The following is a 23581-nucleotide window of genomic DNA, read 5'->3' as shown; positions in this document are numbered from 1 at the left end:
TTCTGTTTCACTGATCATTTTCTTTATTTTACTTTTTGTGTTTAATTTGTTGTACTTTGTCTAGCTTTGTACTTTGTTTAAGCTTCTTATGATAGAAGTGCTTAAATATTGATTTTTAATTTTTCTTTTTTCAATAGATGTTTTTTATTTTTGAAAAATTTTAAATATATTTTATTGATTATGCTATTACAATTGTCCCATTTTCCTCCTTTATTTTCCTTCACCCTGCACACCCCTCCAACCCACATTCCCCCGCTTTAGTTCATGTCCATGGGTCATACATATAAGTTCTTTGGCTTTTACATTTCCTATACTATTCTTAACCCCCCCCCATCTATTTTCTACCTACCATTTATGCTAGTTATTCTCTATGCCTTTCCCCCCTCCTTCCCTTCCCACTCCCTCTCTGATAACCCTCCATGTGATCTCCATTTCTGTGATTCTGTCCCTGTTCTAGTTGTTTGCTTAGTTCATTTTTGTTTTTGTTTTTGTTTTAGGTTCAGTTGCTAATAACTGTGAGATTCTTGTCATTTTACTGTTCATATTTTTGATATTCTTTTACTTAGATTAAGTCCCTTTAACATTTCATATAATAAGGGCTGGGTGATGATGAATTCCTTTAACTTGACCTTATCTGGGAAGCACTTTATCTGCCCTTCCACTTTAAATGATAGCTTTGCTGGGTATAGTAATCTTGGATGTAGGTCCTTGTCTCTCATGACTTGGAATACTTCTTTCCAGCCCCTTTTTGCCTGTTAGGTTTCTTTTGAGAAATCAGCTGACAGTCTTATGGGAACTCCTTTGTAGGTAACTGTCTCCTTTTCTCTTGCTGCTTTTAAGATTCTCTCCTTACCTTTAGTCTTGGGTAATGTAATGATGATGTATCTTGGAGTGTTTCTTCTTGGGTTCAACTTCTTTGGGGCTCTCTGAGCTTCCTGGACTTCCTGGAAGTCTATTTCCTTTGCCAGATTATGGAACTTCTCCTTCATTATGTTTTCAATTTCTTGGTCTTCCTCTTCTCCTTCTGGCACCCCTATGATTTGGATGTTGAAACATTTAATATCCCAGAGGTTCCTAAGCCTCCTCATTTTTTTGAATTCTTGTTTCTTAATTCTGTTCTGGTTGAATGTTTCTTTTTATTTTCTTCTGCTCCAGACCTTTGATTTGAGTCCTGGTTTCCTTCCCTTCACTTTTGTTTCCCTGTAGATTTTTCTTTATTTCACATAATGCAACTTTCATTGCTGCCTGGGTCTTTTTTTATACTTTAAAGTGCCTAGTGAGTTCCTGGAGCATCCTGATTATCATTGTTTTGAATTGTGTGTCTGATAGGTCGGCTATCTCTTCATCACTTAGTTGTATTTTTTTCTGGAGCTTTGAATTGTTCTTTCATTTGGGTCATTTTTTTTTTTGTCATGATGCGACTGTTGTGTAGTAAGGGGTGGAGCCTTATATATTCACCAGGGTGGGGTAACTCACGTCACTGCATTGTGACACTGTATGTGGGGGAGGGGTCTGAGAGGGAACAGTGCTGCTTGCTGGGCTCTCTGCTGGATTTTAGTCACTTCCCCCGCTATCCATAAGCAAATTGGGCCCTTCTGGTGCTGATTTCCAGATGTGTGGGTTTGTGTACATTCTAGGACCTTGTGGGTCTCTTCAATCAACTCTCCTGTGAGGCTGGGAGTTTCTCCAGCTGCCGCCTCAACGCCCAACGTGTTGGCAGTCAGAGGTTTGAGGCTTTGTTTCCCTGTGGTTGAACCTTGGGTTGCGTGGTTTGTCTTGCTCCCCAGTTGATTCTCCTGGTTTGTCTGCATGTGAATGTGGGACTGCCCAGTCTGCCAGCTGCTGCCTTGCTGTGAGTCCTCTCTGCCTGGTTGCCTGTCTCAGCCCCTCCTACTGGTCTGGATGAATATTTGTTTAACTCCTTGGTTGTTGGACTTCCATACAGTTCGATTTTCTGTCAGCTCTGGTTGTTTTTTGTTTTTAAATTTGTTGTTGTCCTTCTGATGTTTTTAAGGTAAATCTTTTCTCTAAGCAGTACTTTAGCTGCATCATAAAATTTGATTTTAAAAAATTATTGGTCAGTTTGAAATATTTTGTAATATCCTCTCTGATTTTTTATTAGAGCTGACATACAATACTATATTAGTTTCAGGTGTGCAACATAATGATTCAACACTTATATACCTTACAATGTGATCAACATGGTAAGTTTAGTAACAACCTGTCACTGTACAAAGTTGTTATAATATTTTGGGTATATTCCCTGTGCTGTGCATTACATCTCCATTACTTATGTATTTTATGACTGGAAGTTTATACCTCTCATTCCCCTTCACATTTTCCACTCATCCTCCCCACTACTCAAAACATCCATTTGTGTTCTGTATCCACCAGTCTGTTTCTATTTTGTTTATTTTTTTTATTTCTTGTATACGTGAAATCCTATGGTATTTGTCTTTGTTTGATCTATTTCATAACACTGTTTAGGGTCATCCATATCACAAATGGCAAGATTTTATTCTTTTTTATTGCTGAGTGATATTCCATTTGGTATATACCTGAATCATCTTTATCCATTCAGCTATTGATGGATATTTGGGTTGCTTTTATATCTTGGCTACTGTAAATAATGCTGCTGTGAACATAGGCATGCTATATCTTTTTGAATTACTATCTTCATTTTCTCTGGATATATACCCAGAATTGGAATCACAAGGTCATATGGTAGTTTTATTTTTTATTTTTTGAGGAACATCCATCCATGCCAGTACTCGTCATTTGTTAATAATAGCCATTCTAACAAGTGTGAGGCAATATCTTATTGTGGTTGTGATTTTCATTTTCCTGGTGACTAGTGATTGTTGAACATCTTTTCATATGTCTGTTGGCCATCTGTATATCTTCTTTGGAGCAATGCCTATGGAAGTCGTCTGTGCATTTTTAAAATTAGAATGTTTGTTTTTATTTTTGATATTGAGATGTATGAATTCTTTATATATTTTAGATATTAACCCCTTATTAGATATATTATTTGCAAATATCTTCTCTCATTCAGTAGGTTGTTCTTTTGTTTTATTTATGGTTTCTTTTGCACTACAAAAGCTTTTTAGTTTGATATAATTCCATTTGTTTATTTTTGCTTTCTTTGCTATTTCCAAGAGAAACATATCCAGAAAAATACTGCTAAGGTCAGTGTCAAAGAGTTTATTGCCTATGTCTTTTTTTTTCCCTAGGAGTTTGTGATTTTAGTTTCTATATTTAAATCTCTAATCCATTTTGAGTTTATTTTTGTATGTGGTGTAAGAATGTCATCCAGATTTATTTTTTTGCATGTATCTGTTCAGTTTTCCTAACACCATTTATTGAAGAATCTGTCATTTTTTAAATCGTATATGCTTGCCTCCATTATCATAAATTAATTGACCATGTGTATGGGTTTATTTCTGGACTCTCTCTTTTGTTCCATGATCTATGTCTGTTTTTGTGCCACTACCATACTGGTTTGATTATTAAAGACTCCACCAAAAAATTATTAGAACTAATAAGTGAATTTAGTCAAGTTGCAGAATACAAAATTAATATAGAATAATTGATACAGAAATCTGTTGCATTTCTATATACTATTAAATTATCAGAAAGCAAAATTAGAAAGTTCCATTTAAAATTGTATCAAAAAGAGTAAAATACCTAGTAATAAATTTAACCCAGGAGGTGAAAGACCTGGGCTTTGAAAACTATAAGACATTGATGAATGAAATTGAAAATAACACAAATGGAAGGATTTACTGTTCTCATAGATTAGAAAGATTAATATTGTTACAAAACAGACCTGGGGTGGTGGTGAACAATATACTATTACTGAATGGATGGACCCCCACTGTGTGCTCCGGGAGTCCTCCCCAGTACTAGGTTCACCTTGCCCACTGCCAGGGAAAGACATCTTTCAATGGCAGAGATTGGTGAAAAGGAAAGGAATTATTTATTCAAAGAGTTACATAGATTTAGAGTAATGACTTAATGTCTTCGTTAAAATACTGAAGTCCTTTAGAATACACACCAATGCACACAGCCCTTCCTTCTCCGTCTACCCAGTCTGAGGTACCATATCTCAGGAAAGGAAGTAGAAGTCTGTGGCTCAGGCAGCCCCTCGGTTCTGGCACCATCAGTTGTGTTGCCACACGATCTCCAGTTAATCCAAAACCATGTGACACCTTCTCATGGCCCACCAGCAGGAGTCCTTACACCCCTTTTCTTCCCAGCAAGGTCTCTCCTGCTTCCTAAGCCATGTGGCAAAAGGGAGCACCCCAAAGCCACGTGGTCCCCACTTACTCCAAAGTTGTGTGGGCCCCAACCTTCCTTCTTTTCTCTCTCACACAGGCGCTGAAACCAGGGGAAGTAGCCTCCCAGTTCCATCCTGGGTTGAAGTCACTCCCATCTCCCTGGACCAAAGCATGGCCACAGCTGTTTAACATATCCATGAAACCAGTTAAAAGTTACAGATATGTTAAATGACCATGCCAGAAGTTAGCTTCAAAACTGTTGCTATGCAAACCAGCTCTCAATGGCCCTGCTCCATGTGTACCATCCATCCCCCAGTTCAGGCTTGTGGGGGTGAGGACATCCTATATTTTAATATTTCTTGGACACCCTGAGTTCTAGACTCCATTACAAATTCCTATTTGGGCCCCTCCATGGCTGCACAGTGTTACTGTATCATTAAAGTGTCCATAGTACCCAAAGCAGTTTACAGATTCAGTGTAATCCCTATCAAAATACCAATGACATTTTGCACAGGATAGAAGAAATGATTCTAAAATTGATTTGGAACCACATGAGACCCTGAATAGCCAAAACAGTATTGAGAAAGAAGAACAAAGCTGGAAGTATATACTCTCTGATTTCACATTATACTATAAAACTACAGTAATCTTTTTCCTTGTTAATTTATGGATTATTTAGAAGTATATTGCTAAGTTTTCAAGCATTTTGGGACATTCTTCCTTTTCTTTTTAAATTTAATATCATTTTGGTCAAAGAATATAAACTGTGTAATCTCAATTCTTTGGAATTTGAGGCTGCTTTTTCTCCAGCATAGAATCTATTTTGGTGACTATTTTATGTGCATTACAAAAGAATGTATATTCTGCTGTTGTTAGGTGAAATGTTCTTTGTATGTGAACTAGGTGAAAAGTAGCTGTTTTATACCATTACTGATTTTTTGTCTAATTCAATAGTTGATGAAAATGTGTTGAAATCTCACATTATGACTTGAATTTGTCTTTTTTAGCTTAAATTTTTTTTGCTTCATAATTCAGAAGCTTTATTATATATTTACATATTTAAGATTTTTATGTCTTTCTGATCTGTTGCCAGTTTTGTTACTATGAAATTTCTATCTAAAATTCTTATTATTGCCCCTCTGTAATTTGTCTTTTTTCTCTACTTTAAAAAATTTTCTCTTTTATTCCTATTTTCAACTAATTATGATGTACCTAAGTGTGGCTCACTTTATATCTCATTGGGCTTTGTTGAACTTCTTTGATTTGATTCTGTGCAATCTGTCAATTTGGTAAAATTTTGGCCATTGTATTTTCAAATATCTCTTCATTCACTTTCTGCCTTTCATCTCAAAAACTAACTACTTGACTGCCAAATCAAGATTACTTGGTATTTCCCATAGATTTCAGATGCTTTGCTTCTTTTATTACCATCCTTCCCCTTGTTTTGGGTTTCATTTGTAATAATTTCTATTATCGACTTAATCTTTGAGTTTACTGATTTTCTCCTTACCGTAGTTGGTTAAGCCCATTGCCTAAATTCTTTTTTGATTTTTTTTATTATAAGCTTTTCAGTTTGTATCTTTTTTAGTTTCCATTTCTCTCTAAAATTTTCCATATTTTTGCACATTGTTGTCCATCTTCTTTATTAGATCTTTAGCAAATTTATTATAGCTGTTTTATAAACCTTGTTTGATATATCTGGCATTTAGATCATCTCTGGATCTACTTATACTGAGTGTTTTCTCCTGATCAGTAATCAGATTTTGTTGCTTCTTCTATTTTGTGATACCCTTGGGAGATTTCTTTCAGCTTTTCAGTATGGCTTTCAGCTTTTTGTGTTTCTAAATACTGTTTTTCTCTTGTCCTTCTTTGGCCTCCTGCTTTTCATGATCTCTCTCTCCATTGTGGTAAAGGCATAGAGTGCCTTGGAGGGACTTCTCTCAGTTCTGTTGCTTCTCTTCCAGCCTTCCACAAATCAAGGATTTGTATTTATTTGAGAGAGACCCTGGGTATCTGCACAGTGTCGGGGGGAGGATCTCTCTAGGCTGTTAAACTGCTCTCATCTTTCTTTGTATTACCTGTCTCTTCTATCAATTCAAAATTCATGGGGAAGAATTGCTGGGTGGGACATACTTGTTCTGTGGCTGCAGCCTCTCAGGATTCTAATTCATCTCCCCAGTTTTGATTGGTTTCTTTCATGTTTTGGCAAATTCCTCTTCTTGAGGAGGCTTCCCTTTCTGCTAGGAATAACAGCAGCTCTGAATATTTTCTACCTTAGAAAGGATTAGTAACTTTTAGAATTTGGTTCATTTAGATTTCTTTAAATCCTGTCTTGTTTCTGGGTTTAAAAACACTATCATTTTATAATTAATCTGGTGTGTTATTATTGTTGGGAGTGAAAGTCTTGCAATTTTCCATGTTGTAACCAGAAGTGAAGTCCTTGGATGTACTTAAAAGATATATGAAAGTCATGTAACAAAGTATTTATAAATCAAGTAAAACATATCTTAAAGTTTATACTCCATTAAAAAATTAAACTCTATCACTCAGCTTTATCATATAAATATTTTTACCAGATATCCTTTGAGTGTTTTAAAAGTGCAAATCCACAGTTAAAAGAAGAATGTTTGCTACCATTGAGATAATAATAAGAATGTGCTAACACTTTACAGAAGATACTAAAAGGAATTCTAGTAAGTATTTTGGACAAAACTCAAAGTTTTACAGAAGTTTAGAATTTTTCAAGATAATTATGAATTAAAATACCTTTCATGGTCTTCTTCAGCTCCTACTCATTGTCCTCTTGCATAATATATTTATAATGTGGCTATTTGAGATACACAAATTAATTTTAAGGGTAGTAAAAATTAACTGTACTGAAACTTGATATTGCAATTTTAAAATTAAACTTATAATGGATAGGTATTTGTCTTTATTTTTCTAATATATTTGACCCTCTTCCTTTTTTTTTTTTTTAGGAATCCTAAAACCAAACTATTAGAAGGAAAACAGAAACATGGCTTACCTTATGACATTTCTTTGGATAGTTTTGGTCCTGCTTCTCCAGAATTCTGTATCAGCTGAGGATGAGGAAATAAGATCAAGTAAGAACTATTAGAATTGCTCCTTTTTGTTATCAGCACATTGATTGTAGAAAACAAGTGTGGAGAGCTTATTAAGGATCCATTCTTAGTGTCTTTGATGATGTAATTTCCTAAAATGAATGAATTGCTTTGTTACACATTAACTGAGAAGAAAAGTTTCTATCAGAGGTAATCTTGAGACAATCCTATGGAAATTGTTTATTCTGTTAACCCATCAGGCTTTAGAATAAACAGTCTGGTATTGAGTTCAGACATTTAGGAGCTTCCTGATAAGAAGATAAAAAGTACCTACCTCCTAGAGTGGTTATCGGGAGCATCCCAGGAGGTTATCTAATAGAGGTAATGAGATAAGCAATGTGAATGAGATAAGTAATGCATGTAAATGGGCTAGCACAGTGACATCTCAGTAAATGGTGATTATTCTGACTGCCTGTAGGAAGACTTTCATTAGAGAAGGAGGGATAAATTAATGTAGTTCTGCTACCCAGGTCACCAGTTACAAATATCATACTTCTTTTTAAGAGTTAGCTTATTTTCATATTTTAAAACTTATAAGGGCCCTACTATGAATTAATTTTTGTTTCTATAACAGTTAGATGGTTTGACATGTTGATTTAACTTGGCTTAAAATTTATTAAAACAATATTTACATAACTCTTTTATAGTTTAATCCACCCAATACTCTAAAAGGTAGACTCTTTTCACAGTTTTTTGAGTGGGAAAAGAGATTCACGAAATTTAATAGGCTTACCTAGTATCATACAGCTTGCTAGAGCTGTAACTAATATTTAAACTATGCTTTTGATCTTTAGTCCATTTCTTTTCTACATCAGTGATTCATCTCCCTAAGGAGCAGGTCTCTTGGAGTGGTATTTTGTCTGGTGTTTATCAGCAGTAACAGGTTGCTTTTTGTACCCATGGTCTTGGCTAAACTTACAGGTATGAAATATGTACTCTATGGCTCTGGAAAGGGGTAGAAAGGGCCAAGAATAAGCCTGTAACAGTTAACCACAGAATCAAGTATCAAACAAACACTAGCAGGTCCAGACAATAGTGAGTCTCATAGTATTTAGGAAGAGCAACATTGAAGAGCTCTGCAAACACAACTTTCCTGTCCTTTTAAAACCTCAAAAACAAAACAAAACAAAACAAAAAACCCAACCCCATAACCCCAGTCCAATGTCCAAAAATAACAGAAGAGCTGCATTCCCTTGGGTTAGAAAAGTTGCCTTTGGGCCAAATTCCATTCTGGTGTCCCTGTCCTGAACTCTGGCAGTGGTCACCATGGCAGAGGTTGTTGGAGTAGCACCCTTCTGCACTGCACCACCACCTGCCACAGAGCACCTTAAGAGTAACATCAGCCCTGGCTGGCATAGCTCAGTGGATTGAGAGTGGACTGCGAATCAGGCATTGCAGGTTCGATTCCCAGTCAGGGTACATGCTTAGGTTGCAGGCCATGGCCCCAGCAACCACACATTGATGTTTCTCTCTCTCTCTCTCTCTCTTCCTTTCCTCTCTAAAAATAAATAAATAATCTTTTAAAAAAGAGAATGAATCTCAAAAAAAAGAGTAACATCATAATCATGCTTACATTTTTTGAGACAAATCCAATCCATGTTTTGGCAGAGGTATTTTTTTTTCTAGTAACAGCTTGACTGTTGTATATGTTCACCTGACAATAGTGTTTATTTTTGCTGGTTACTGTGATGGGTACATTGAGGTAACTGTAAAATTGAAGACTCTTCATGTGAGCCTTGTCACCATCATCTCAAATCTGTAAGTAGGCAAAGATAAGAAACAGGATGGAAAGAAAAGGAGAGAGAGGAAGGAGTGAGGAAGTGGAAGAGAGGGAAAGAGGGAGATTGATTAATAATTTACTACTAAGGAGGTACAAAATTTCTAATACTGCTTGCACTAAATAATTTTTTTCTAATACCATTCCTTGCAATTACAATATCTCATTTAAACTATATACAGAATATAAATCACCCTTATTATAACTTTAAAGTGGGCATTTAATCACAACCTAAAGGAGACCACTTAATATGAGTAAAAACACAGGCCTTAAAATTTGCTACATATGACCTTGGCTCATCTCATTTTCTTCCAACTCATCAAATCCAGAAGCATGTGATCCTTATCAGATGGGCCACGAACAGTAGTAGTGTTGGTGTTTTGAGTTCCTTCCTGTGTACTTTGTTGGCCATTTCAACTATTGGAGCTATTCAAACAAATTAGTTTGTATTTTTGGCTGTGTTTGTCTCTCATCTCTGGACCTTTGCACTATTCCCTCTGACTAGACTGTCCCCCTCTTCACCTGGCCAAAGCTGTCCTTTCAGATTTCAGGTTGTCTGTTGCTTTCCCTCCACACAACCACTCTTGACTTTCCACAGGTAGGTTATGAATGCCTCCTAAATGTTTTCATAATGGTATGTACTTTCCCTAACCAGTCAGTTGTCTGTCTTACTAGACTATGACCTTTCTGAGATATCTTATGTATCTTTGAAGCTAGTATCAAGCATGATATCAGACACAGAGTAGCTATTCTATATATATAAAAAATATATATACATACATATATATATATATATATATATATATATGAAAAAAGAAAAAGAAAGAAGTAGAGTTAGAAGTACGTTTTGTGCTATGGAAAAGAGAGTGAAGTTTTTTATTTTTCTTTCTATAAGTGCTTAGAACTTGTCTAAGTACTTATAGAAAGATATAGAAAGTATAGAAAGTATAACTTGCACCAGAGTTAGTCTTTTACCCAATAGAACTACAAGATGTGCTGATCATACTGTTTCCTGGTATCTTGAAACAAGAATCTTTAAGGATAAACAAATAGCTTTATGCCCTTGAATATAGATTCACATAGCACAAGCCAATGTTTGACCACATTATTCACTGAAGATGAGAGTTCAGACATTTAAAAACTTGCATTGCATGTAGTGTAAGAGTGATGGCTTTGGTGATCTTGGTTCATTTCACTTTTATCAACTATATTAAAGAATATGAATCTGTAGTGGCTGCTTGAGTCCTGAAGTTGGCAGAAAGTTTATTTTACTTTCTCCCTATTAATTGGCTTATATATATTTTTACATATTTCAGATAGTATCAAATAAAACATATTTCACTGATAACTTAAAACAATGATATTAATGTATAGCTGAAAATCATGTTTTTTAATTTATTTTCATTTATTCAATGGAAAAATAGAATAAAATGCTGCTTTATGGTAGGTAATACTTTTACCTACAAAGAAATGTGTAGATATTATGTTCATATACAGCATACATATTTTATTCCCTACTTTTAAAGCTGAGTCATTAATTTTAAAAATAAGATAATTAACAAACTCACCTAATAAGCAAAACAGACAGACTCATAGATGGAGAGCAGATGAGAGCTGAGGGGGAGGGAAGGTTAGGGGGTGAAGGGACTGAGCAAAAAGGAAACAGGACTCATGGACATGGACCACAGTGTGGTGGTTGTGGGGGTGGGGGCATAAGGGGAGTAAATGGTAATGGAAAAATACAATAAAGATTAAATAAAAAATAAAATAAGATCTATAAAAATTATCTATAAAAATAAGATAATTAAAAATATCAACAAAAATAATAGCCCTCATTTACACAGAATTTTCATGAGCTAAACAATGTATCTTAACAGCTGCTATAAATAGTTACTATGATCTTTTAAAAAAATTCACATTTATTGGGATATAATTGACATGTAAATTATATGATATTTAAAGTATTCATTGTAGTGATTTGATATACTAATGCATTGTGAAAGAACTTTGTCCATCTAGGTAATTAAAAAATTATACATTTAAAACTTTCTACTTTTTGCTTTTATATAACATGTTTTCTGATGATATTTTCTTTCACTTAGGTTGTCGTACTGCTCCAACAGATTTAGTTTTCATCTTAGATGGTTCATACAGTGTTGGCCCAGAAAACTTCGAAATAGTAAAAAAGTGGCTTGTCAATATCACAAAAAACTTTGACATAGGACCAAAGTTTATTCAGGTTGGAGTGGTGCAGTATAGTGACTATCCTGTACTGGAGATTCCACTTGGAAGCCATGACTCAGGAGAGAACTTGATGGCAGCGATGGATTCCATACACTACTTGGGAGGAAACACACGGACTGGCAAGGCTATCCAGTTTGCACTTGATTACCTTTTCGCCAAGTCCTCACGATTTCTGACTAAAATAGCAGTAGTACTTACGGATGGTAAATCTCAAGATGAAGTCAAAGATGCAGCAGAAGCTGCAAGAGATAATAAAATAATATTATTTGCCATCGGTGTTGGTTCAGAAACAGAAGATGCAGAACTTAGAGCTATTGCCAACAAACCTTCATCTACTTACGTGTTTTATGTGGAAGACTACATTGTGATATCCAGAATTAGGGAGGTGATGAAGCAGAAACTGTGTGAAGGTAAGCCTTGATGTTATTTAAACACAGCAATCATACTTTCTTATGTTTTGGCTTCACCTGTTGATTCACACTGGTATTGATATATTTAATGTCAGATAACTTAGTATGTTAGAATTGAAGTGAATACAGGTTTTGTGTTATATTTATTCTGGATACATTTTATTTTTAGAAACAATTTATAAAATTTACAGTTGGGAAATACAATATCTGTTATATTTGTTGTTTTAGTTTTCAGGTACAACATGTCTATTGCAGAGATGGTAGAAAATAAAGATACATAAAGAATAAAAATATATATAAACATAAATGAGTTTTTCACCTTTTTTTCAGTTTGATTGTCTGAGAGTTTATTCATGTGCCTAAATAAGGATAATATTGTACATATAATTTAATACTCAATTTCATATTATTATATAACATTATATATATAACATTATATATAACATTATATATATAATTATATATATATATGTAATTTCCCAACTATTAACACACATTCAGATTAATTGGAGGGGACAGTAATTTGTGAATTTTTTATTTTTAGCATCATGGGCATTTAATGTATCACATACCTAGAAAAATAATATTCATGTAAAATGGAAAGGCTTTTTTTCCACTTTACCATCAAAAACTCCAAAAGCTGATTTTGGTTTACATTTGATAGAAAAATTTATAAATGATTATGGCTTAGGAAAAATTCCCCTATTTTTTAAAGTTTTTGTTTAGGGGATATGGTAAACATATTTTAAAGATTTTAAGATTGTTTATTTAACAAATTAAGCATTTTCCTTAACCAAACTTTTGAAAAGGTCCTATAATAAGTATAAATAATCATCACAGTTGTTCTTTTTATGAAGCTCTAACTGTAAAACCGTGTTGACTTTTGTTATTTTGAACAGGCAAGAGAGATTTAGATTTTTGATATTTTGTCAATAGAATCTTTGGTTTTGAGGACACATGCAAGAGGTCTGCCCAGAAAGTATTCATCCATGTATTATGAAAAATAGAGACATTTATTGAAGAAGATACAAGAAACATTGTACATAGGACAATGATGACTTAGCCCCCTTTAAGGAGGCACCTTGGGACCTTGCACAGTTCTCCCAATTGCCATCTGCTGCCCCCTTTTATTTTCCTGAATTTCATTGACAGTCTGAAATCTCTTCCCTTTCAAATGTGATTTTAGTTTGGGGAAAAGCAAGAAGTTGCAGGGCACCAAATCTGGGCTGTAGGGGGGCTGAGTTACCTAGGTGATTTGATGTTTTGTTAAAAATCCCTGAATGAGACATGATGCATAAGTGGATCTTCTGTGATAAAGCTGCCAAGCAGCAGTTGCCTGTAGCTACAGCCTTCTGAATCATCTGAATAATTTCTGCAGAGGAACATTCAAGCTGCACACAAAATTTGATACAGATGCGTCGCTCTACTCACTCAGTCATTTTGAATGTGTAGCCACACTGTACACACACTCACTCAAAGGCATCTACCACCCCCATGGACTAGTACAGTGAAGTCATCATTGTTCATGCATGCATGTTCCAGTTATTCTTCTTGGCTGCCAGGTTATATAGATGTGGCGCAAACTGTTCTCATTATATTAATAATGGATGGACTTTTTCTGGACAGACTTGTATATTTCATTATTAAAATAGACTTGTCATGATGTGATTTCACTTAACATTCATTTTTATCTTAAAATATAAATTTGATTATATATGTCTGTTCAGTATTTGCTTCCTAGGTTTTTTTCTGTAGATAAATGTTATGGAAAATCCATTCTATTTAAAAAATCCTAATTACACATAAAGAGTAGCTGTGATTAAAGCCAGTATAAATTTTTACAGCTAAATGTACAATCTGTAAAAAAAGAAATCAAATTTGAAATCCTACCAAATTATTCTTCATTATACTCAAAAAGAATGCATTGTCTTTGTCTATTTAGTGTACATATATGTTTTACAATAGTTATCTATTAGAGTGTAGTTTTTGAAACCATACTTATGGAATATATAGACATTTTGTACTTGACTTTATACCATATCAGATTAATTGACGAATGCATTGCTATACTGCCACAACCTCAAATCATGTAATTTATATTTGAATCATTTGATCATTTCATTTTTAAAATCTTTACTTGAAGACATTTTTTTCATTGCTTTCACAGAGAGAGGAAGGGAGAGAGGAAGGGGGAGAGAGAAACATCAATGTGAGATAGAAGCATGGATGGTTGCCTTCCATAAATGCCTGGACTAGGGACCAAACCCTCAACTTTTCAGTTATAGGATGATTCTCACACTGGCCAGGGCAATAATTTTATTTTATTTTTTAAAAAGATTTTATTTAATTAGAGGGGATGGGAGAGGGGGAAGGAGGGAGTAAGAGAGGGAGAGAAACATCATTGTGTGAGAAACATTGATTGGTTGCCTCTTGTATGCCCCCAACTGGGGACTTGGCCCATGACCCAGACATGTGCCCTGACCAAGAATCAAACTGGTGACCCTTTGGTTTGCAGGCTGGCACTCACCCACTGAGCAACACCACCCAGGGCAATAGTTTCTTTTTTTTGACAAATAGTTAACTTCTTTCATCTTCATTGACTTGCTATTTCTGTGGAGGGGTATTCTGCATGACATTATTTCAGGTCCACTTTTTGTTGATGAGCAATGGTTTCTTCATCTAAGAGTCTTATTTTTTCTTCTTTTGTCTACTATTATTTTTTCTTATTTTTTTTAATTTTAAATTCAATATTACTTCAATAGTATGAATTATAGTATTCAATAATGTATTCAATATCATCTTGTATTAGTTTCAGGTATACAACATAGTGGTTAAACAATCATATACTTTACCAAGTAATCACTCCCAGTATTCCCTATGCAGTATTTTATATCCCATGACTATTCTGTAACTCCCAATTTGTACTTCTTAATCCCTTCACCTTTTTTACCTAGTCCCCTAACTCTCTCCCTGCTGGAAACCATCAGTCTATATTCTGTATGAGTGGTTTTCATTTTTGTTTGTTCATTAGTTTTGTTCTTTAGATCCCATGTATAAGTGAAATCATATTGTATTTGTCTTTGCCTGACTGACTTATTTCACTGAACATAATACACTGTAGTTCCATCTATGTTGTCACAAATGCTAACACTCCATTCTTGTTTATGGCTGAGTAATATTTAATTGTATGTATGTACCATGACTTTTTATCCATTAGTCTATTGGTGGACAATTGGGTTTTTCCCATACCTTGGCTATTGTAAATAATGCTGTAACGAACACAGAAGTGCATATATTCTTTCCAATTAGTGTTTTGGGTTTCTTCTGACACACACTCATAAATAGAATTGATGAGTCATAAGGGAAGTTCCATTTTTAATATTTTTGAAGAAGCTTCATACTGTGTTCCATAGTGGCTGTACCAATAAGCATTCCCACCAACAGTGCTCGAGGGTTCTCTCTTCTCCACAGTCTCCAAAGAACCAACACTTGTACTTTGTTCATTTATTGATGTCAGCTATTCTGACAGGCATGAGCTGGTATCTTACTGTGGCTTTAATTTGCATTTTTCTGACAGTTAGTGACGTTGAACATCTTGTTTTCTATTTTGTTATTTTGGTAAAAAAACACAGTGTGAGGTCTACCTTTTAAAGTACTTTCAGTGCACAGGACAGCACTGCTAAATATAAGCAGAGCGTTTGTACGGTAGATAGCTAGGGCTTTTTCATGTTGCATGACTGCATCTCTATGCACATTGAACAGCAAGCCCCTGTTTCCTTCTCCCCACAACTGACAACCACCATTCTATTTTCTGTTTCTATGAGTTCAACTACTTTCGTTAGTTCTTAAAGGTGGAATTGTGCAGTATTGGTCCTCCTGCGACTGGCCATTGGGATTTGGATAGGAATTGCATGGAATCTGTACATCACTTTGTGTGTTATGGACATTTTTAAAATATGAAGTTTTCTAATCCATGAATATAATATGTCTTTTCATTTGTTTTTAATTTTCTTTCAGCAATGTTTTGTAGTTTTAAAAAATTTAAGTCTTTTGCCTCTTTGGTTAAGTTTATTTCTTAGTATTTTATTAGTTTTGGTGCTCTGGCTAGCTTTTCTAATACTATGTTGAATAAAAGTGTCAAGAGTGTGCCTTCTTATCTTGTTCCTGACCTTAGAGGAGGAGCTTTCAATGTCTCACCATGGAATGATTTGTATGTTTGCTAGCTGTGGCTTTTCATATATGGCCTTTGTTATATTGAGGTAAATTATTTCTATACTTATTTTGGTGAGTGTTTTTTTTATCATGAAAGGATGTTGAATTTTAACAAATGCATTGTCTGCATCTGTTGAGACAATTATGTGACTTTAATGCTTCCATGCTTTTCTGTTAATGTGGGGAATCATATAAATTGATTTAAATAGGTTGAATTATCTTTGTATCCCAAGGAAAAATTCTGCTTGGTCATGGTGTAGGATAGTTTTTGATCCTTTTGATATGCTTTTGAATTCAATTTGATATATTTTGTGGAGGATTTTTATACCTATATTCATCAGGAATATTGGCCTGTAGTTTTCTTTTCTTATAGTGTCTTTTTTTTGGCTTTGGTATCTGGGTGATGCTGGCCTCATAAAAATAGTTTGGACTATTTCCTTTCAGTTTTTGGAAGAGTTTGAGAAGGACTGGCATAATTCTTCTTTAAATGTTTAGTAGAATTCACCAGTGAAGACATCTGGTTCTGGGCTCTTTGTTGGGAGGTTTTAGATTTCTGATTCAGTATTTTTACTAGTTACAGGTAGGTTCAGATCTTCTATTTTCTCATGAGTCAGTCTTGTTAGGTTGTGAATTCTAGGAATTTATCCATTTATTTTAGGTTATTAAATATGTTGGTATACAATTATTACAGTTTTTTTATGATCCTTTGTATTTCTGTGGTATCAGTTTTAATATCTCCTCTTTCATTCCTGTTTTTTTAAATTTGAATCTTCTTTTTTTCTTAGTTAATGTAGCCAGAGGTTTTTCAGTTTTGTTGATCTTTTAAAAGAACAACTCTTAGTTTTGTTGAATTTTTCTATTGTTTTACTATTCTCTATTTTATTTATTTCCATTCTAATCTCAATTATTTTCATCTTTCTGCGAACTTTGGGCTTAGTTTATTCTTTTTATAGTTCCTTGACATGAAAAGTTAAGTTGTTTATTTGAGATTTTTATGTTTTAATGTAGATTTTTATTACCATAGATTTCCTTCTTAGTACTCCTACTTTTACTGTATCTCATAAGTTTTGGTATGTTGTGTTTTAGTTTTTGTTTTTCTCAAGACCTTCTAATTTCTCATTTGATTGGTTTTTTGACTCAGTGATTATTCAAGAAAGTGCTGTTTAGTTTCTTTTTTTCACATATGTTTGAATTTTCTAGCTTTCCTTCTACCAATAATTTCTAGTTTCATTCTATTGTGGCTAGAAAATATACATAGTATAATTTCAGTCTTCTCAAATATGTTGAAACTTGTTTTTTGACCTAACATGTTTTTTTCCTCCCTGGAGAATGTTTTGCTTGTGCTTGAAAATGTATATTCTGCTGCTATGTGGTAGAATGTTCTGCATACATCTGTTAGATTCATTTGATCTACAGTGTTGTTCAAATCCTTTGTTTCCTCTTTGCTCTTCTGTCTGGATGTTCTATCTATTATTAAAAGTGAAGGATTGAAATCCCTTACTACTATTGTGTTACTGTATATTTCTCCCTTCAGTTCTGTCAGTGTTTGCCTCATATATTTGGCTGCTGTCATGTCAGGCATATATATATATATTTTAAATTTTATTTTAATCATTGTTCAAATACAGTTTTCTCCCTTTTACTCCCAATCCAGCCCCCTCTCCCAACCCTCCCCACTTCCCTCCCATTACCACCCTCCCCCTAGTTTTTGTCCATATGTCCTTTAAGTTTGTTCCCGTGAACCCTTCCCATTTTCCCCTGAAATTCCCTCTTCTCTCCTCTGTGGTCACTGTCAGCCTATCCTCTATTTCAGTGTCTTTGGTTATATTTTGCTTGTTTCTTTGTTTTGTTGTTTAGGTACCTGTTAAAGGTGAGATCATATGGTATTTGTCTTTCACTGCCTGGCTTGTTTCGCTTAGCATAATGCTTTCCAGTTCCATCTAAGCTGTTGCGAAGGGTAGGAGCTCCTTCTTTCTTTCTGCTGCATAGACTTCCATTGTGTAAATGTACCATAGTTTTTTGATCCATTCATTTACTGATGGGCATCTTGGTTGCTTCTAGCACCTAGCTATTGTAAATTGTGCTGCTATGAACACTGGAATGTATAGGTTCTTTTGAATTGGTGTTTCAGGGTTCTTAGGATAGAGTCCCAGCAGTGGAATCGCAGGGTCAAAAGGCAGATGCATTTTTAGTTTTCTGAGGAAGTTCCATACTGCTTTCCATAGTGGTTGTACCAGTCTGCAGTCCCACCAACAGTGCACTAGGGTCCCCTTTTCTCCACAACCTCTCCAACACTTGTTGTTTGTTGCTTTGTTTATGATGGCCATTCTGACTGGTGTGAAGTGGTATCTCATTGTGGTGTTAATTTGCATCTCTCTGATAGCTAGTGATATTGAACATCGTTTCATGTGTCTTTGGATTTTCTGTATGTACTCCTAGGAGAAGTGTCTGTTCAAGTCCTTTGCCCATTTTTTTAATTGGATTCCTTGTCTTCTTAGAGTGCAGTCGTGTAAGTTCTTTATGTATTTTGGAGATTAAACCCTTGTCTGAGGTATCATTGGCAAATATGTTTTCCCATACAGTTGGTTCTCTTTTAATTTTGATACTGTTTTCTTTAGCTGTGCAGAAGCTTTTAATTTTAATGAGGTCCCATTTGTTTATTCTTTCCTTTATGTCCCTTGCTCTAGGGGACAAGTCAGTAAAAAAGTTTCTGTGTGGAATATCTGATATTTTCCTACCTACGTTCTCCTCTAGGACTTTAATGGTGTCACGTTTTATACTTAAGTCTTTTATCCACCTTGAATTTATTTTTGTAGTGTATATATTTATATTTATAGTTATGTCTTGCTGGTGAGTTGACCTTCTTATCATTATATAATGTCCTTCATCTCTTTGGACAGTTTTGACTTAAAGCCTATTTTATCTGATCAAGTATCACCACCTTTGTTGTCTTTTGTTTATCATTTTCATGGAGTATCTTTTTCCATCACTTTACCTTTAGCCTGTGTGTGTCCTTAATTATAAAGTACCTGTCTTATAGACAATATATAGTTGAATTTTTTTTTATCCATTTAGCTACTCTATGTTTTCTTATTAGGAAATTTAATGTATTTACATCTGAACTAATTACTGACAGGGAAGGATTTAATATTGTCATTTTGTTCATTGATTTCTGTCTTACAGACTTTTTTTCTTCTTTCCTCTCTTGTGGTCTTCCTTTGTGTTTCATTGTTTTTTTGTAGTGACATTTTTTGATTTGTTTCTTATTTTCATTTGTCTGTCTTATATAGCTATTTTCTTTGTGGTTGTCATAGGTTTACATTAAACATTATATTGTTATAAAAATCTATTTTTCCTGGCTGGCGTAACTCAGTGGATTGAGCACGGACTGTGAACCAAAGTGTTGCAGGTTCGATTCCCAGTCAGGGCACATGCCTGGGTTGCAGGCCATGACCCCCAGCAACTGCACATTGATGTTTCTCTCTCTCTTTCACCCTCCCTTCCCTCTCTAAAAATAAATAAATAAAATCTTTTAAAAAATCTATTTTAAGCTGATGATATCACATACAAATATTCTACATTTTTGCATCTCCCTGCTGCCTCACATTTTATTATTGATGTCACAAGTTACACGATCTCATATTGTATATCCATTAATATATTTTTATAGTTGTTTATACTTTTATCTATTAACTTTTATATCAAAATTGAAACATACATGCATCACGATTATAGTATTTTAGTGTTCTGAATTTGTCTGTACAACGTTTGTCCAGAAAAAGTCCAGTCATCATTAGTATAACAAGAACTGTTTGTGTGACTTTGATGTAATCTAGCAGCCAAGGACAGTGGACTGGAATGTGCATGCATGAACAATGATGTTTCTTTCCCTTTCTTTCTCCCTCCCTTCCTCTCTCTCTAAAAATAAATAAGTAAAATCTTTTAAAATATTCTACATACTTTGTACTACTCTTTGCCTGGAGATTGCTGGATAATTTGATCATCTAATTCAAGCCCTATAATACTTTGTAATAATGGCCTGGTATAGTACCCTTACTTTGCATTTTTTAATGACTTTTTTGTTTTATTTTTATCTTTTACCATTCAGTCCCCTTATACCCCAATCCCTACCATCACCACACTGTTGTCCATGTATATGAGTCCTTTTACCTATTTGCTGAAGCCCTCCACCTCCTACTCCCCCCGACTTTAGCTGTCATTCTGCTCCCCATTTATGATTTCATTCCCATTTTTCTTGTTAGTTCAATTTTTCCATTAGATTTCACATATGAGTGAAGTCATATGATATTTGCCATACTCTGACTAGCTTATTTCACTCAGCATAATACCCTCTAGGTCCAGCCATACTGTTGTAATGGGTAAAACTTTCTTCTTTTTTATGGCTGAGTAGTATTGCACTGTGTAAATGCCCCATAGTTGCTTTATCCACTCATCTGTTGATGGACACTTGAGCTGCTTCCATAACTCAGCAATGGTAAATGATGCTGCAATGAACATAGAGGTGCTTATGTTCCTTTGAATTCGTGTTTTAGGCTCTTTCAGACATATTTGCTGGGTCAAAAGGCAGATCTATTGTTAATTTTTTTAGGTATCTCTATAGTGCTTCCAACAGTGGCTGGATCAGGCCGCATTCCCACCAATAGTGCAGAGGATTCCCCTTTCTCCATATATTGCCAGCACTTGTTTGTTGATTTATTGGTGATAGCCATTCTAACAGGTGTGAGATGGTATCTCATTGTGGTGATGATTAGTGATGTTGGGCATCTTGTCATATATCTAGTTGACCATCTGTATGTCCTCTTTGGAGGAGTGTCTATTCAGGTCCTTAGCCTATTTTTTAATTGGGTTGTCTGTGTTTTTGGTGTTGAGTTTTGTAAGTTCTTTATAAATTTTAGATATTAACCCTTTATCAGATGCAAAGGGAGAATATGTTCTCCCTTTCTGCAGTTGTCTTTTTATTTGTGGATGATTTCCTTTGCTGTGCAAAAACTTTTTAGTTTGATGTAGTCCCATCAAACATTTAGTTTGATGATGTTTAATTTTTCTTTTGTTTCTCTTGCATGGGGATATACCCGATAAAATATTGCTATGAGCTATATCTAAGATTTTTCTGCCTATGTTTTCTTCTACAATTTTTATGGTTTGGGCTCTAGCATTTAAGTCTTTGATCCATTTTGAACTTATTCTTGTATGTCGTGTAAGAAGGTGGTCTGGTTTCATTTTTTTGCATTTATCTGACCAATTGTCTCATAACCATTTTCGAATAAACTACCTTTAGCCCATTGTATGTGCTGGCTTCCTCTGTCAAATATTAATTGACTATAAAGATGTGGGTTTATTTCTGGGATCTCTATTCTGTTCCATTGATCTATGTCTGTTTTTGTGCCAGTACCATGCTGTTTTGATTACTATGGCTTGACAGTATAGTTTGATATTAGATAGCATCATTCCTCCAACTTTGTTCTTCTTTCTCAAGATTGCTGTTGCTATGCAGGGCCTTTTGTGGTTCCATATAAATTTTGAAATATTTCTAGTTCTGTGAAATACATAATTGTAATCTTGATAGGAATTGCATTGAATCTGTAATTGTATTAATCTATTGCTTTGGGTTGAATGGTCATTTTAATGATGTTAATTATTCCTACCCATGGACATGGCATGTGCTTCCCATTACTTGTATCTTCTTCAATTTCTTTCTTCATTGTCTTATATTTAGGGTAATAACTTTGTATTACATCTATAGATTAAAATAATTTGAATCTAATCTGTATTAAAAGCAGTTTGCACTGTCAGGGCTTGTAGTATATCAAAAAATATGAATCTTCCATTCATCTAATTAGATAGCCTAGACCCATGTTTCAAGAAAATAAACATAATATGTTTATATTTTATGTGACAAGTGATGTTTGGGTAGTCATTAGAAAGAGTGGAATGACTATGGTGTGATTCAGAAAATACACAAAATAAATGATTAGTGTTTATGATTGGATTTAGATATAGCTGTACAAGTTAGTTAATTCTAGGAAAGGAATAAACAAGAAAACATTCAGAATAATTTTCAATAGAAACGTTTAAAGCTTATGTTAATGGCCCATTCTCTCCCTCTTTTCCTCACTCTAAGATGTTATGTATAATATTTGTCACCTAATTACATATTTCATTTTCATAATAACCCTATACTTTGTAAATAGCAACAGGCATGCTAAAAGGAGTAAAAATTGATGCAACCACTTTGAAAATGTTTTTTGGCATTATCAGCAAGGGTAAAGCATGCACCTACCCTATGAAACAGCAATTCAACTCCTAGATATTTAACTATAAGAACAGACAAAACCAATCAATCACTGGTTATAGAAATTATAACAGTGGTCTCTAGTGGTGGTGGTTATGGTCTGTAGGAAATTGAGGTAGGTTTCTAAGGTGTTAGACATACTTTGTCTTGTGTGGTGCAAGTTATATGTGTGTATCCACATGTGCCAATTGAGCTCTCTACTTGAGATTAGGATAGTTTACTGACTGTAGAGTGTACCTTAATTAAGTTTTTAAAAATTCAGTAAGCATGATGTCTATTAAAGTAAAGCACTATCTTCTGATGGTTTTATTAATAAACCTGAGGTTATCAATTATATAGTTATCCAGGCCCATGTCTGGAGTCAGGCCCAGATTTGGGTTTGATTCCTGACTTGTCCACCACTGTTTCTTGAGGTGTGACCTTGGGCTAAGTGACTGACTCCAACCTTAGTGACAACATAGACCACATTTTCTGAAGGTTAATGTCAGTGTTCTAGAGAAGTTGTGGAACATGTTAAGATGCCTGGATATTTGGTTAAAAAAATAGAGTGCATATGTTAAAATGATATATAACTGTAATATCTGACAAAAGCTTAGTCTATTTAAATTAAAAATGAAAAAGAAAAGGAGTAAAGAATAAAGCATAAGAACTGGAAACGTACTATTTTCTGTATATATGTAAAAGCAAAACATACTACCAGTTCTGCATCTATGGTATTCAGAAGAAAGAATAACTTAAAAAATTATCATATAATAAAGGCTTTTCAAAGCCACATATAATCAACAAAAGAAAAAAGCAAGCAAAATATAACCAGAGATATTGAAATTAAGAACAATCTGACAGCAACCACAGGGGAGGTGGGAGGGGATAATGCAGGGAAGGATTTTCAGGAACCACTATAAAGGACACATGGACAAAACCAAGGGGGAGGGTAGAAGCAAGGGAGGGAGGTGGGTTTGGGTGGGGTTTGTGTGGAAAGGTGTGTGGTGGGAATGGAGACAATTGTAACTAAACAACAATAAAATAATTTTTAAAAATGGAAAAAAAGGCCCTGGCTGGTGTAGCTCAGTGGATTGAGCATGGGCTGTGAACCAAAGTGTCGCAGGTTTGATTCCCAGTTAGGGTACCTGCCTGGGTTGCAGGCCATGACCCCCAGCAACCGCACATTGATGTTTCTCTCTCACTCTCTCTCTTTCCCCCTCCCTTCCCTCTCTAAAAATAAA

At 34.7% G+C, this 23581-nt stretch overlaps 1 protein-coding gene across 1 annotated transcript in view; it reads left to right on the top strand.

Moving 5' to 3' along the window:
- COL21A1 (collagen type XXI alpha 1 chain) overlaps window positions 1-23581 on the top strand; it is a 173797-nt gene that overhangs the window by 47191 nt on the left and 103025 nt on the right. The window contains exons 2-3 of the mRNA XM_045843605.1: window positions 7259-7384; window positions 11282-11833. Coding sequence (XP_045699561.1) covers window positions 7297-7384; window positions 11282-11833 — 640 coding nt within the window. The 5' untranslated portion in view covers window positions 7259-7296. The remainder of the gene's footprint in view (window positions 1-7258; window positions 7385-11281; window positions 11834-23581) is intronic.

The sequence above is a fragment of the Phyllostomus hastatus genome, unplaced genomic scaffold (genome assembly GCF_019186645.2).
Source record: "Phyllostomus hastatus isolate PE091 unplaced genomic scaffold, TTU_PhHast_1.1 phas_contig_40, whole genome shotgun sequence".
Lineage (NCBI taxonomy): Eukaryota > Metazoa > Chordata > Mammalia > Chiroptera > Phyllostomidae > Phyllostomus > Phyllostomus hastatus.
This window is presented reverse-complemented; position numbering and strand designations above follow the sequence as displayed.